General features: G+C 40.3%; 1 protein-coding gene and 1 non-coding gene across 2 annotated transcripts; both read right to left on the minus strand.

Moving 5' to 3' along the window:
• Positions 1-1,457: 1,457 nt before the first annotated feature.
• On the minus strand, positions 1,458-9,504 carry LOC143881786 (phospholipid-transporting ATPase 1-like). Its single transcript, XM_077385066.1, has 7 exons — positions 7,192-9,504; positions 6,769-7,075; positions 4,360-5,041; positions 4,141-4,264; positions 3,830-4,049; positions 3,254-3,712; positions 1,458-1,871 (listed from the first exon to the last, which is right to left on the minus strand). The coding sequence occupies exons 1-7, from the start codon at positions 8,708-8,710 to the stop codon at positions 1,649-1,651; spliced, it is 3,534 nt and encodes a 1,177-aa protein (XP_077241181.1). The 5' UTR covers positions 8,711-9,504; the 3' UTR covers positions 1,458-1,648.
• Positions 9,505-12,003: 2,499 nt separating this feature from the next.
• Positions 12,004-12,076, minus strand: TRNAE-CUC (transfer RNA glutamic acid (anticodon CUC)). Its single transcript has one exon. It is a non-coding gene; the product is annotated as a tRNA-Glu (tRNA).
• Between the last annotated feature and the right edge of the window lie 2,219 nt (positions 12,077-14,295).

Here is a 14,295-nt window from a genome sequence, read left to right on the forward strand (position 1 = left end):
AAGAAAATTGGAAGCAATTCCACCTATTGTGTGTGATCATTTACAGTTCTCACCCAATAGCTTAAGAAGACAAAGGACACAGAACACGGCCTTTTCTCTTTCCCCTGCCTTGGGTCCGTTTGGATGCACTTAATATAGAAGTAGAAGGAATATAGATTTCAATTCCTCTAGGGCCTGTTTTGATACATCATGCGTTTGTATTTTGATTTGTATTTGAGTTTTGGATACAAAATACATCAATCATCTTCATGATCATGTTTTAAGACAAAGAGAAAGATGAGGGAGGGAGGCAGGGGTGTCTCGCTGCTGCCGGAGCAACGCTGAGGACATAAATATTCAATATTGATTTCCAAATAATGTCTTGCAGAACAGATTTGAAAATCAGAATTTTTTGCACTGTTGTAGCTGATTTGGAAATCTAAGGATCTGATTCAGTTCAAAATATCAACTAAATCCAAATCTAAATCTTGTGGGTATCCAAACGTGGCCTTACTTCTTCTTTTTTTCATTTTCTTTAGATTTGAGGAAAGTCAAACATCGTAAAATGGTTTGCATTTGTAAAATTTACAGCCGACAGAGACTGCCATACAAATGATAAACGGCAACCAAACAATGCTAGGAAACAGAAACGGAAATGATATCAGCTCAACCAAGTTTTGAAGTTTCACTAACCCATCGTTAATTAGTACTTAAATTGCTGTCAAAGGTTATTATAGTTCCCAAAAGAAGCTCTCACAAGCCAGTTAAAAAAAGAAAAGACAAGCTGGGTCTGCGCAGGTGTTAAAACATGGTTGTGCTGATAACACTTTTTTTGATTAGTTACTGATCACTTACCAATAGAAAATGTGTCATTTTACTTCGATTTTCCTACTCTCAACTGGGGTGTTCATATCTTTGGATTGGGAAGATTATTGTGGCACTACTATCCATTCATAGGCATTCAAAAATGAACGGTTTGATCACAGAAAAAGTGGCCCCCACTTGGTATCCTACCTAAAGCTTGTTTCATCTCTATGAATGCATCTTCCGCCTTCCTATTCAGGGATAACCTCTAACAGAGCCACTCTTAAGACCCTCTTCTGATCATTGGACTAAAATTAAATGCCATTTTGAGTCCAATAATCAGTTTTGGACTCAAAATCAATTCTCAAAATCCAAAACAAATGCGGCCTAAGTTATTCTTAAATTATAATAAAGTCAAAAATCTTATTCTTCCTTTTCACTTATTTCTAGAACTGCAAACCATTTGGTCGGTCGTCTTGAAATTGGGACAACCTTTGCCACACCTTTTGTTTGGTAGGTAAGCTAGATTGAACCTGCGACCTCAAGGTTGAGAAACAAAGCCTCAACCATTGAGCGACGACCCCATCCCCTCTTTGGCACACCTGTGTTGGAGTCCAAAGTCTTTAAACATCGCAAATAAATAATGAAGGATTCGAAAAAAGCACATGAACATATGCTGTATAATGCTAATTGAACTTTAATAATTTGATAAAATCAATGTAAAAATACATATCTGTGTGGATTACAAATGACCCCCTTTGGATAGTGAGAAAGCTCGCAATCAGCGTAACACCTGATGCGGCTTAAAGAATAGGATATGATACACTCAAAATGGAAAAAAAGATGAGTCAAAATTGCAGTATTATCACCTCTCTTGTGGGGGCTCTGAGATAGTATTCATTTCTACATCTAGTGCAGAGTACCCAGTCGAATTGCCGAACTTCTCAGCTTCTCTGGCGATCTGAACATCCCCAGGCCTTACATGTTGATTGAAAACCTTAACAAGAAACCGTGGAACCATTGCTGTTACCAGAATGGCAAGTAAGTTTGCCCAAAACAACCCAGATGACGCAAGGTGGAAAATTGCCCTGCAAAGATGTATAAAAAGACAAATGTCACCACTTTCTTCGAGGATGATGTACAAATTCATGTATGTTTGCACTAATTTTATGTTATATATAGGCTACTGATATCCGCACGACCATGTTTTGATAATGGGGCGAAATCACTTTGTTTAACACTTTATGGCTGACTGTTTAGAGCTTTTTTGGGAATTGTAATAGCCTTTGACAGCTGGGTAAATAATGTAAAATACAGTTGAGTTCGCCTGGTTTCGCAGCCCCTTTTTTTTACCTCTTATGAATTAAATGAATAAGACAAATTCATCAATGAGGTTTCTCTTCTCTCTTGCAAAAGAGGGGCCGCGAAACGGTTTTGTGAGAAATTGCTTATATATGCATATCAGGAATTTTACAGCCTGGGATTGCATGCTCTGTTTGTTGCTGTGTTTTAGGGCCTTTTTGGATGCTACAAAACTAGGTCCTTATTTGCAAAGAAGATTGTTTCTTATTTGCAGATGGGGCCTTGAGTATTTATAGCCATTATTTGCAAATAAGACTAGATGTGCATAAAATCTACTATTTGGGTATAAGATTTATGTCGTTATGTGCAAATGGTTTTGACCTATAATAACCATTATTTGCAAATAATGGTTATTCTAGTTTTCACAAATGATATATGGTTAATGGCTTCCAAAGAGGCCTTAACATGCCTTGCAAATAAAATTAAATTAAAATGATTGTATTTGCAAATAAGAACTAATTTTGTTGGCACCAAAGAAGCCCTTGAGCTTCTCAGGAATGCATTCACACATTGCATGTCACAGAAGAATCCATATTATGAATAGATGCAAGATAACACTATACATAGGGGTGCAACTTGGGTCGGGTTTTACCCGACCCGCATCGACCCGACCAGAAAATAGCATGGGTCGGGTTTAAAGAAAAAAAACCCAAAACCCGGCCTGACTTATGTAGGTGTACTATGAATTTTTACTTATCTCTTGAATAACATAGCAAATTATTTTTCAATATATTGATATATTTGTTTTAATTGAGGTGATCATGTTTCTGATTTGGAAATATAGTTTCCTTCTTAAATTTATACACTTGATTACATAAATTTAGAGAGTTTTGGTGTGAAGAATTGTTTTTTTTTCTACATCGCGTCAACGTGAAAAACCCCGACTTGATGACTCGACCCGACCCGAGAATTATCATGGGTAGGGCCGGATTTGGGAATCGTTGGTTTTCCGGAAAAAAATCCAACCAGACCCGACCGACCCGAGTTGCACCCGTAACTATACATGCATAAAATTATCTTACATATCAATACAAGTAGATAATAGTTTAAATTGTGTGTGTGTAGAGAGAGAGAGAGAGAGAGAGAGAGAGAGAGAGAGAGAGTGTACCAGTAACCAGTCAATTGTGGTATGGCATCAATGATAATGACACATACGAATGTTGCAACTATGGAGCCCCATATAGCTGCATGTGTGAGCCATGTCCACCGAATTACGTCCATAGCCAAGTGAATGTTAACCAATATTACTACTGCCAGAGTCCATAAATCGCCCATGCTCGACCCGTCAACAGTACCGTGCCTATATGCTAAGTAGGGAATATAGAAAATAACTGCACTTTGCCAGACTGTATCCACCATGGTTAGCCAAAACAATTTCGAGTTGTAGCATTCCTGTCTGTGTCCAGCCCCATATAGTTGAGGGTACTTTAGCAGAGTCCTCCTACCTAAGTCCTTGTCCAGAACTCCAACAACGATAGTTGGCACTGAAGTGTATATCACAGAATATAAAACACTACTCCACTCATTGATCGCAGTTGTCAGACTGAAGGCTGTGTAAAGCACATACCTATATCAAATAGACCAAAACTTCAATTAAAAAATTAAACAAAGCAATCAATGAAGGAAATGACGGGTATTATACAATCCATTTGGAATGGATGGGAGAACCTAAGAAAATGCTCACCAGAAAAGGACAAGTACGAAGATAGCATTCCTGTAAAAGTTGTAAAGAATCATGTAGCCCATACGCTGGTAATTCCAGTGGCCATGGACCAATAATAGGGGTACTAAAAATCTGAATTGCCCCATTGCGAAATCGGAGGCCATGACAGCTTGGCGGCCCTCTTGGCCACTAATGCCGATGCCAACGTCGGCCATTTGAATCATTGAAACATCGTTTGCACCTGGGTTGCACAGAAATCATATAGATTGTCAAATTTAGTCACAGTGCAGACAAAACACATTTATTTTCCTGTAAGCATCAATGCCTTTTACCATCTCCAATGGCGAGAGTCATGTCATCTGTCCTGTTCTTTATAAGAGCAACAATTCCGGCTTTCTGCAATGGAGCCACTCGACAGCATAGCACAACACTACATGCTGTTGCTAACTCAAAAAGCTGCACCATCCAAGAATAACAAGTTCAAATCAGCATATAAAGCGGAAAACTAGAGAGCTCATATATAGAATCTATTGGCAGATGCATATATATACCTTATTTTCTAATTCGGTTTCAAGAATGTAGACAAGGCTAGTGCCATCAATGATCAAAGCCACTGGAATTCTTAGTGCACTGGCAGATAATGCTGTAATTTTCTTCACCATGGTCTTTGCATCTTCTAGACTCTTTCTACAAGATTCCTTGGAATTGCTGTTTATTATGATCTGGGTCATATCACTTGTCAGGAGCTTACAAGAGTAGCCAATGGAAATGGCAGTCTCTTGCTTATCCCCTGTCAAAACCCATACTTTAATCCCGGCTTGTCTCAGAGATTCTATGGCTTCCGGTACACCTTGTTGCAGTTTATCTTCAATGGCAGAAACCCCTAATATGGAGAGATTGCTTTCGACATTGACTGCAACAGCTCGTAGTAAGCTGGCCCTCCCCATCAATGAATTGTTTGCTTTCTCATAGGCTGACTGCCACTCCTCGAACTCCAAACTACTAAGTTCCCGCATGCCAACAACCAATGTTCGAAGACCCAGTGACGAGTAGTCATGCAGATGGGTCTCTGTTGCACGAATTACATCAGAATTTAGGGATTTATCAACGACACTAAACATCGAACTATCTGCGCCTTTGACAAATACTTTCACGCTCTTATCAGGGCAACCAACTATAACCGACATCCTCTTCCGATCACTGTCGAACTCATGCAAACCCAGCACATCGAACCTGCACTGCCCATAAGGTGGGGATTCACACAGACCAGAAGCTTAGTAAGGTACAAGTCTTATCTTGAAAAGGAGCAGGTTTCTACCCAGCAAGAATAACAACTAATACTATCGCTACCACTATTACACTGCTAATGTGGAAGGTTTAAGAACTCAAAACTCTGATCTGGACTCAATGAGGATACAAATCTCAGTTGAGCACTTGATTGAGTTGTTTAAGTTTAACAAGCAAATGTTGTAGGGGTGTAAACGAGCCGAGCCGAGCTTGGCCCAGCTCGGCTCGGCTCGGCTCGGCTCGGCTCGTCTCGGCTCGTCTCGTCTCGTCTCGTTAAGCTCAAGAACTCGGCTCGGGCTCGAACCAGGCTCGAGCTCAGCTCGGCCAGGCTCGCGAGCCTTACCGAGCTCGGATTATATTAAGGGCAATGATATATTCACCAATGTTTAAAAACTCGTTGACTCGGCTCGGAACTCGGCCGAGTCAACACAGAATGGTGGTGACCGCGTCATGGAGTTACAGACTCGGGCGAGTCCGCGCCATCTCGGTCGAGTTCATACCGAGTCAAACAAGAATCCATCCTTTTACTGGAAGTGATCGACTTTGGCAATCATTTTTGCCCATCCATGACTCCTCAGACCTTTAATCTTTCCATATACTGCTTGTTATTCAAAAGAAAAAAAGATCTCTGTAAAAAAATCATACCCATAAATTTGGGTCAATGTTGATTCTCATTCAATCTCTGCAAAAGCTCGACAACCTTTGTTTCTCGTCAAACCATTTTTGCTCGTAGGTTTCTGATTATCTGAAAGATTGGTGCTAATTTCTCATTTATGCTGTTGCTACTTGGTTTATGTTCTACTGGTAAAGGGTTGCTTTTTGTTTCTCTAGGTAAGAAGAAGACGATGACCTAAGACCTAAGACGATGTCCTTTATTATCTGAATAAATGTAGACTGGCAGACACAGCTAGAGAAATAGTTAGAGTGATAAAGCTAGCTATATGACAGCTAGTATGTTGTCCTGTCTTAAAGCTGGCATCTCACCTCTCTCCCTCTCACCTGTCAAATTTGACACTTTTCCCATTTGTTAATACTGCACTGCCCTATATATATATATATATATATATATATATATATATATATATATATATATATATATATTAAATCCTTAACAAGCCTTAACGAGCCGAGCCGAGCCTGGCCTAGCTCGGGCTCGGGCTCGGCTCGTTAAGCTTAAAGAGCCTGGCCAGCCGGCTCGGTTCGGTTCGTTAAGGATTCGAGCCGAGCTCGAGCGAGCTTCCGAACCCGAGCCAAAATTGACACCCTTAAAATGTTGTATTCGAATGCTCTTGAGTTCTACAGGCATTCGATTGAGATCTTCAATTACTCAAATTGATGGATCGACCGCTCGAGTTTTCTGGGCACTCGATTCAAGTTAAAATATTTGATCATGTTTGGTTGCACTTAAGAAAACTGAGTTACCTAAAACCAAACTGAATCTAAATCGATCTGAGTCAACTCAACAAGTTCTACAGATACCCTGATGGAAGTTTCCAAGTATACTACTATGAAAAAAAAAAGATCACCACTTGAAAAGGAACAGATTGCTACTCTTACAAATTACAACAATAACAATAACTACTGCTATTACTATGACTGCAAATACTATTAAAATGAAAAGGTATGAACCAAATAAATGGAGAAAACAAAACAAGCAAGCAAGATGATGTTACCTTTGTCTGTCACCCCAAACATCAATGATTATGTGACCCGACGTTCGTTCTATAAGTACAAATCCATATGCAGCAGCAGCATAAACCAGGGCCTGTTCGTCAGGAGACTCACCTTGATAATCAATCAACCTCAGCCCTGACTCTTGCGTCTCTACAATGATAGGCACGATAGTATTACAAGCAGCAAGCGCAAGGAAGTAATCATAAGCATGCTTTCCTTCCTTCGATTTCTTGCCACTTCTCACTACTTGCAGGAGCTCAGGATTAGTCTTCACCTTCATCTTTGGTCTCAAAACTTGCCGTTCAACTGATCCCACCCAAAAAAAAAATCAATGTGTTCCTCTTAGGACAATCAAATCACTAATATAATTCCTCAAAATGAGATATCAAAAGAAAAACTACATAAAACAAAAGCCACTATACCTATAACAGGATGATCATCTGGCTCACCCAGTGAAGCTTTCTTGCCATTGTAATCAACACCCTGTATGCTAGCACACTGAAACTCCATCTTATTCTCTGTCAGGGTCCCAGTCTTGTCCGAGAAGATGTACTTTATCTGGCCAAGGTCCTCATTTATATTCAAAGCCCTGCACTGGAACTTCGAATTTGAGGCCTCATCGAACAACCAAGTATCTTGGATCATGAAGTAGGCCTGTCCTAGGCGGACCAGTTCCATCGATATATAAAGAGAGATTGGGATCATGATCTGGAACACAATCACCGACATAAGAAATGTGAAAAATATCTCCATCACGAACCCATAGTAGTTATAGTTCTCCTCCTTCTCCTGGGAGAAATCCTTCCTCCTGTAGTAAGGCATGAAATCCAGCTCATTGCGGTGACGTCTCAGCCAGATGCCAGCACAGGTAGAGACTATCGTACACAGGACGATAAGAAACAGTGACAAAAGTACTATTTCTCTGTTCATGTGTGTCTCCAATCGGCTTCTCTTAGACGGGGCTCCAGAGTTGTTAAGCATTACCTTAGTTTCTTGGCCGGTATATACTGCAACACCGACAGCCCAAGCAGTGTTCTTGATCTCACACCCACGGAGGATGATGTTTGAAGGACCGAGAGAGAACCTCTTCCCATCAATGTCCATATTCGCCATAAACCCATATATATTCCTATTTGGATGTTCGCACTTGATCAATCCTTCAATCCCCTCCTTCTCGGGCATCCTCGAGAGGGTCTCCTGCTTAGCATAACGGGTCTTCAAATTCGATTCCCCATCTAAATTGATAGTCTGGACATAGGCAACGCCAGTGGGATCGCTCGTGGAGAGCAATACCATGTCACAAGGGAGAGTCTCATTGGCACAAACCTTTATAATTTCGCCAACTTGGATATTCTTCCATTTCTTTGATTGGAAGTGACCATTTAGCATTACAGTTGCCATTCGATTATTTTCAATTCGGTCTGATCGGTGCCTCCTCCAATCCTCATAAGCATCCTTAATGGCAGTAACAAGCAGAACAAAAGCCAGTGGCAGAATTGACGCAGCTCGTCCAAACACAGCAAGTTGAGGGAGCTGATTCAAGATGGCAATCACAAGGAAGTATATGTATGCAACCCGGTGGAACTGCTCGAACAAATTGCGAGGCAAGAAGGTTAAAATCGAGTACTTGGCGGTTCGGATAGAATTCCCTGTGAACTCAAACTTTTTGTTCGTTTTCTCAGGGTTGTTAATATAGATGAGCCTCGCGTCTTCATCACTTATCTCTTTCTGAGACGCGAAACCGTCTGATCTCGCACCCCTCGAACCATACCGCTGTCGGGTGGAGGCTGAGAGACGTGAGCCCTCAACAGAGAATGCCAAATTTCCCAAATTGGCAATTGCACCAGACGAATCAGAGCCATCAATGGAATTCCTACCAGAGGCTTTCGATCGAGAAGACCCAATTCTGTTCAAAGATGAATGTGGGAAAGGGTGATCCATAGCAGGATGCGAATTAGGGTTTTGGGGGCAGTTCAGAGACCAATTAGGGTTTTGGGAGATAAGAAAAATGGGAAGGGGATTTTAAGGGGAGTTGAAATTCAAGGGAAAAGGATCAATAGAGGCCGGTCAGAGGCCATGATCCGAATATCAGAAGACTTTCACAACCCAATTCGGGTGAGAAGAGAAGAAAAGAAGATTAGGGTTTGCACTGTTAGGGTTTTCAGTTTCAGAACACGTAATTGGAGAAGACCCAGAACTAAATTCGGATCTAATCAAGCACAAATTAAACAATAAAAGCAACAGCAAGCAGTACAAAAAGAGAAGAAAATGTTAAATCACGAATAGAGCTGAAAGAGATTTAAAAAGAGAGGATGGTTGAGGAGTTGCTTTAGTTTACAACTCACATGAATTTTCTGTACAAAAGGGGAAAACTACAAGAGGGATTATTGTATGTTTGCTGTAACAGAAGAAACAAAAGGAAAAGATAAAGCTTTTAAAAGCTATTTGGACTTTTTCCGTTGTGATTGGAGACTTACTTGTTGGCGAAGAATGCAAACCCTGATGATGATGTTCTGTTGGCAAATTAAGATGAGGGGTTTTTTTAAGGAGAGAAAAGGAGAAGAGATCTAGAAGGATTTTATTTATTTAAACAAGTGAAGGGTTTTGTTTCTTTTTTCTTTTAGTATTGATTTGACTGGCGGCTAATTTTCCCACTTTGACAAATTGAATTGAAACTTTCGTAGCGTGTTTCGTCATCTTCAACGCCACTCTCGTGTTTGAAGAGAAGACTTAGTATTATGAGTTGCAGGGATAAGTTAAAGTTGCATGAATTCCTGGATTTTCTCAAATGCCGTGATTTTAACTGTTTTAAAGTTACATGAATTCCTGAATTTCCCCAAATGCCGGTGTTGTTTACTGTTTCATCTCTCCCTCACACAAAAGATGAGCACAAGATGAGCTCTAATAATTTATAGTGGTTGGCTGTATTTTATACAAGATATTAGAGAGTATTAATTATTAGATAGGTATTGTTTATCATCTCCTCTCATTCCCCTCTCCTTTACCGGTCACACAGATAATTCCCTCACTCAGCTCCTTCTCCTTACTTTGTCCATGTTTTTAATGCACCATATGTTGTACTTATCTAGAAGGTAAGAAGAAAACCTGGAATTCTTACTTAAAATCCAAGATTCTAAAGAGAAGCAAAATGGACGGTCTCCTTCATCTCTTGTCTCCCACCCAGGATTTTGAGGAAATCCAATATTCTAAAATCTGTATATCCAAACAACCAGTGTTGCTTGCCAGCATGACTGCCATGGCGTACCGTTTGAAATAGCGTTTGGCGTACCATTTGCAATAGCGTGCAAAACGGCATTTTCATGCTTGGTTAGCCAAATCAAAACCGTGTTTTAAACGGCAAACGGAGGTATTGTTTGTTTGGTTACAAATGCCCTAAAACGGAGTTTTAGTGGTAAAATGACCAAAAAGGGTATTGTTTGGTTGGCCTCAATGTAACTCAACTACTCTCTCACTAGGCCCAACATTAAAAGGTCATTAGGATCTCATTCAAACACTATTAAAATTAAACATCATTACCAAAAAAAAAAATGGCTATACCTTTGGAGTTCTTCTCCTTCTTCTTCTTAACGGCCGGATTTGACGGATTTGATAGACGAGTGGAGGCGCTGAGGCAGTGAGGCGTGAGAGGGTTTGCAACTTTGCGAAGTAGATGAAGAAAGTAAGAAACTAGGGTTTCTTTTAATTCTTTTGTCTTTAAAAAATCAAAATTAAGAGATCATATAATGATATCAGCAGCCCCTTGTTTTGAATTAAATATTAACAATTTAACAAATTTCTGTCCTCAAGAATGATATTAACACCCCTACTTTTTTGGTATTTGATGTAACACATAAAATCGCACGCATATATGTAAAAATGGGTTTTGGTGAGGGCAAACACGTAAAAACCCACAGCTCAAAAACTCCGTTCAAAACGGCGTTTTGCAAACGGACTTCCCCCCCCTCCGTTTGCAAAACGCCGTTTTGAGGGTTCAAAACGGTGTTTCAAACGGTGGCTGCGCACCCAAACGGTCGTTTGGCCCTAAAACAGTGTTTCAAACGCCAAACCGTGTTTTAAACGGTACGCCAAACACGCACTAAAAAATATGTCTAGCCTGTCCCTACTTTGAACAATGTTTCTTAAGAAGGTTCTCTTATATCTTATGCTATTGAATTTTTATATTAAGGTGTTAGAAAATAAGAGAGTATATTCGGAGTGCCAAATGAACTAGCAGATCGGACGGCTATATCTAGAGCATTGAGGGACTCGCTTTACTCTAGGTCATTTCCCCCTTTTATGTGAATATGAAATCTTTTTTTTTTTTTGCGATGAATACAATTATCTTTCATCAAAAAGAAATAAGAGAGTATAAATTATCAGCATAGGAACAATGTCGGTTCTTGACAGCAATAAGATATAAGAGATTATAAATTTATGGCTGTAATTCTAGAAAGTATTGTTTAAGCATGAAAAATCTCAATAAAGCCACTATTAAGCTACTTCCTAAAACACATGTAATGGGCCCCACTTTTGCCTCGTTTATAAGATGCAACAATGACTCCGGCCAAATGCCTAAGAAAATATTCGTAGAAGATAAGATGATCCTTAGGCCCTTGATCTATGGAGTCTCGTTTACAGTTCGCAAGCAATCGCTAAACCGTTGAATTTTATACTCGTAGAAGATGACTCTTACTCTAGAAAGTATCATCAAGCATATCCCTCTTTTAGGGCGGCCCTAATTCTAGAAAGTATTGTACTTGTTATGATAAAGATGAGCGATCTCTATCTTTTAGTCTTAATTTTTGAAAATATGACTATTCCTTCCTTATTCTAGAATGGAAGGGTGTTGAATATTAAACCAATTTATTTTTTCTCAAATTTGGCGGCCATCCGCTAAACAAGACTACACAAAGATAGACAGACTATTTCCCAAAGTTTTTTATTGATCAAATGGTTCGAACCTTCTGCTCAAAAGCTACTCACCCATCTCAATGATGTAAACTAACTGTTCAACCGGTCCAATGGCCGACAGAACTTCTGACGGGTCACTATTGGGGGTATTTTAAGGCCCAAAATTGAGCCGGATTGGACCCGGACATGTCCTAAGATTCAAAATTTTGTCAGGACTGGGCTAGGAATGAGGACCATCTTCCTCATGGAATGGGTTGTCAAGTTGTATACTGCAACCATAACAAATAAAAATTGAAAAGAGCACTATAATTAAAAAATAAGAATTCCGTTGCCGGGACTTGAACCCGGGTCTCTCGGGTGAGAGCCGAGTATCCTAACCAACTAGACTACAACGGATTGTTGTACACAGCTTAGATCAGTCATTTATTTGATCAAATTTCAATTAAGGGCATGGACTTTCAATCAAGACTAAGGCCTTACTAAACCTGACGTTTTCAATCAAGCCATTTTTTCCCTCCACTTTGAGATGGGTTAGGATGATTCTATGGATCTGATTTTTTGTGGACACCCTATCTAGATAAGGGCCTTTCAAATTAATGGTTTGGATCACCCAAACAATGCGCCCCCCTCCCGTTTTAACCCGACCGAGTAGATAAGCTTATCTACTCGACCGAGGATCACTTTTCCGATACGATTTATAGGGAAATTATATATGTATGGCTTGTTTAGAGTGATATCATTATGAATCGAAGGTCCCTCTAAATGAAACTTGAACTGCAGTTTTGTAGAGTCACTTTTATTAATGCCTAATGAAAGCAGAAATTTCTGGAAAAGAAAAACTTTTCCAAAAAAATCCTGCAATCTAAACAGGGCCACCTTGATTGATCTCAACCGTACGTGGTAGACCCACCTTGAATTGCCCCTCTATTAATGCCATAATCGTATGAAAAATGGTAGAGAGATAATGGCAGCTATACTCCTTCCTGTCACTTTCTGGGCCCCACATGTGCCATGCATACTAATCAGATCCCTTTGTCTGAATGGTGACACGTGCCCAGCTAAACATTGTTTATAACACCTTGATCGGATGATCCTAGGCCGTCCATCAAGCCTCATTTAGGGTTCTCCTAAGAAAATCTAAATCTTTTTTTTTGGTTTGGGTTGGTCTAAATCTTTGATATTCATAACCCTTTATCTTACACATGGGTTGATACTTCGGCATGGAACCAGGACCACGTGGGTCGCCTCGTGATGTTCTACAAGATCAACAGTCCAATTCCTGGGCCCATCTAACGAGTAGTCCCGATCACATTGACATCATGTGGGTGGACCCAATCCGTGTTTCACATATCATCACTCCGCCTGGGTCACGTAAAATACCTCTCATCAATTGATAAAATCCTGCTGAAGTGAATATTCACCCCATTTTCTTCCCAGGGCCATCCCTCTAGTGTATTTATGACCATAGTCAAGTGAAATTTCATTTTAAACTGTGTTTTGTTAGGTCCTTACCGATACGCCAAAAGCTCCATAGCTGATGGAATGCGTTAGGCAAGGCTCTTTTAAACTTGTCCCATACCAAGCTGGGTCCCACCCAGTCCAATACCTAGGGCCCATATGTTTTGTAGGTTTTCAGTTTAATACTTTTTTAGGCAAAAAAAAGAGTATTAAACGGGTGGGAGCCTCGTGATCTGGGCCGGCCGCCCTTACTTTTTAAGGCAAAAAAGAACTCCATTTTTTAATGAAAATGTTTAAAACTCATTTTAAACATATTAAACGTGTTTTTGTCCAACCTTCCTACGCGACCCCTGTTATATTTTGTAAATGGCAAATTTTCAAACGTATTAAATGCATTTTTTGTATTTACGTGACCCTTTTTTTTCCAAATACCAACTCTGCCTGTTTTTTTTTTTGGGGAAATAATAAAGCGCCCCTTTTCATCACTTGGGACACCCAGCAGCAGTGAATCAATGACTGCAGAGGGGCTGAAGGACTCAACGGACGGATTCGATTGAGGGGCGCACTTATCATTATTCAACCCCCCCCCCCCCCCCCCCCACACACATTTTTTGCCAAATCACGTTGCTAGTTGTATCTATGACTACCCCTTTTGCACTATGTACCACAAATCCAAATTATACAAAGAATATATTGTAGGGATTTGCTAGTGTCCATCGCAGAAGGCATTTCACGGATGGTCTGTTGCAGGTGAGAGCAGAGCATGACAAAATCAAGGGCTGCTCTCACCTGCAACAGACCATCCGCGAAATGCCTTCAGCGATGGACGCTAGCAAATGTCAGCTATGGAATGAATTTAACCAGAGAACATTTTCACACAAATTCCATAGTCTCTTCTTTATGTTGCTTTCAAAGAAATCAAATGTTTGACCACTTGGGCATAATTACGGCAAAGAAACTTCATGGCTCATGCCACCTATTAAAAATACCTCACCACCTGGATAAACAATCTATTTAGTGTTGGAGGTTCCACGCAAAACAAGATCTCACATCAGAAAAGTGACGAGATGGGGATGGGCTTGGGCACCCTCCCCTTAACGGCAGCTTTTAAGGGTGAGCTCTACCCAGGTCCCCACAAGTGGTATCGGGCCGGGGCA

The sequence above is a fragment of the Tasmannia lanceolata genome, unplaced genomic scaffold, assembly GCF_043159265.1.
Source record: "Tasmannia lanceolata isolate RefF3 unplaced genomic scaffold, GAP_Taslan_0.1 ptg000007l, whole genome shotgun sequence".
NCBI classification, from domain to species: domain Eukaryota; kingdom Viridiplantae; phylum Streptophyta; class Magnoliopsida; order Canellales; family Winteraceae; genus Tasmannia; species Tasmannia lanceolata.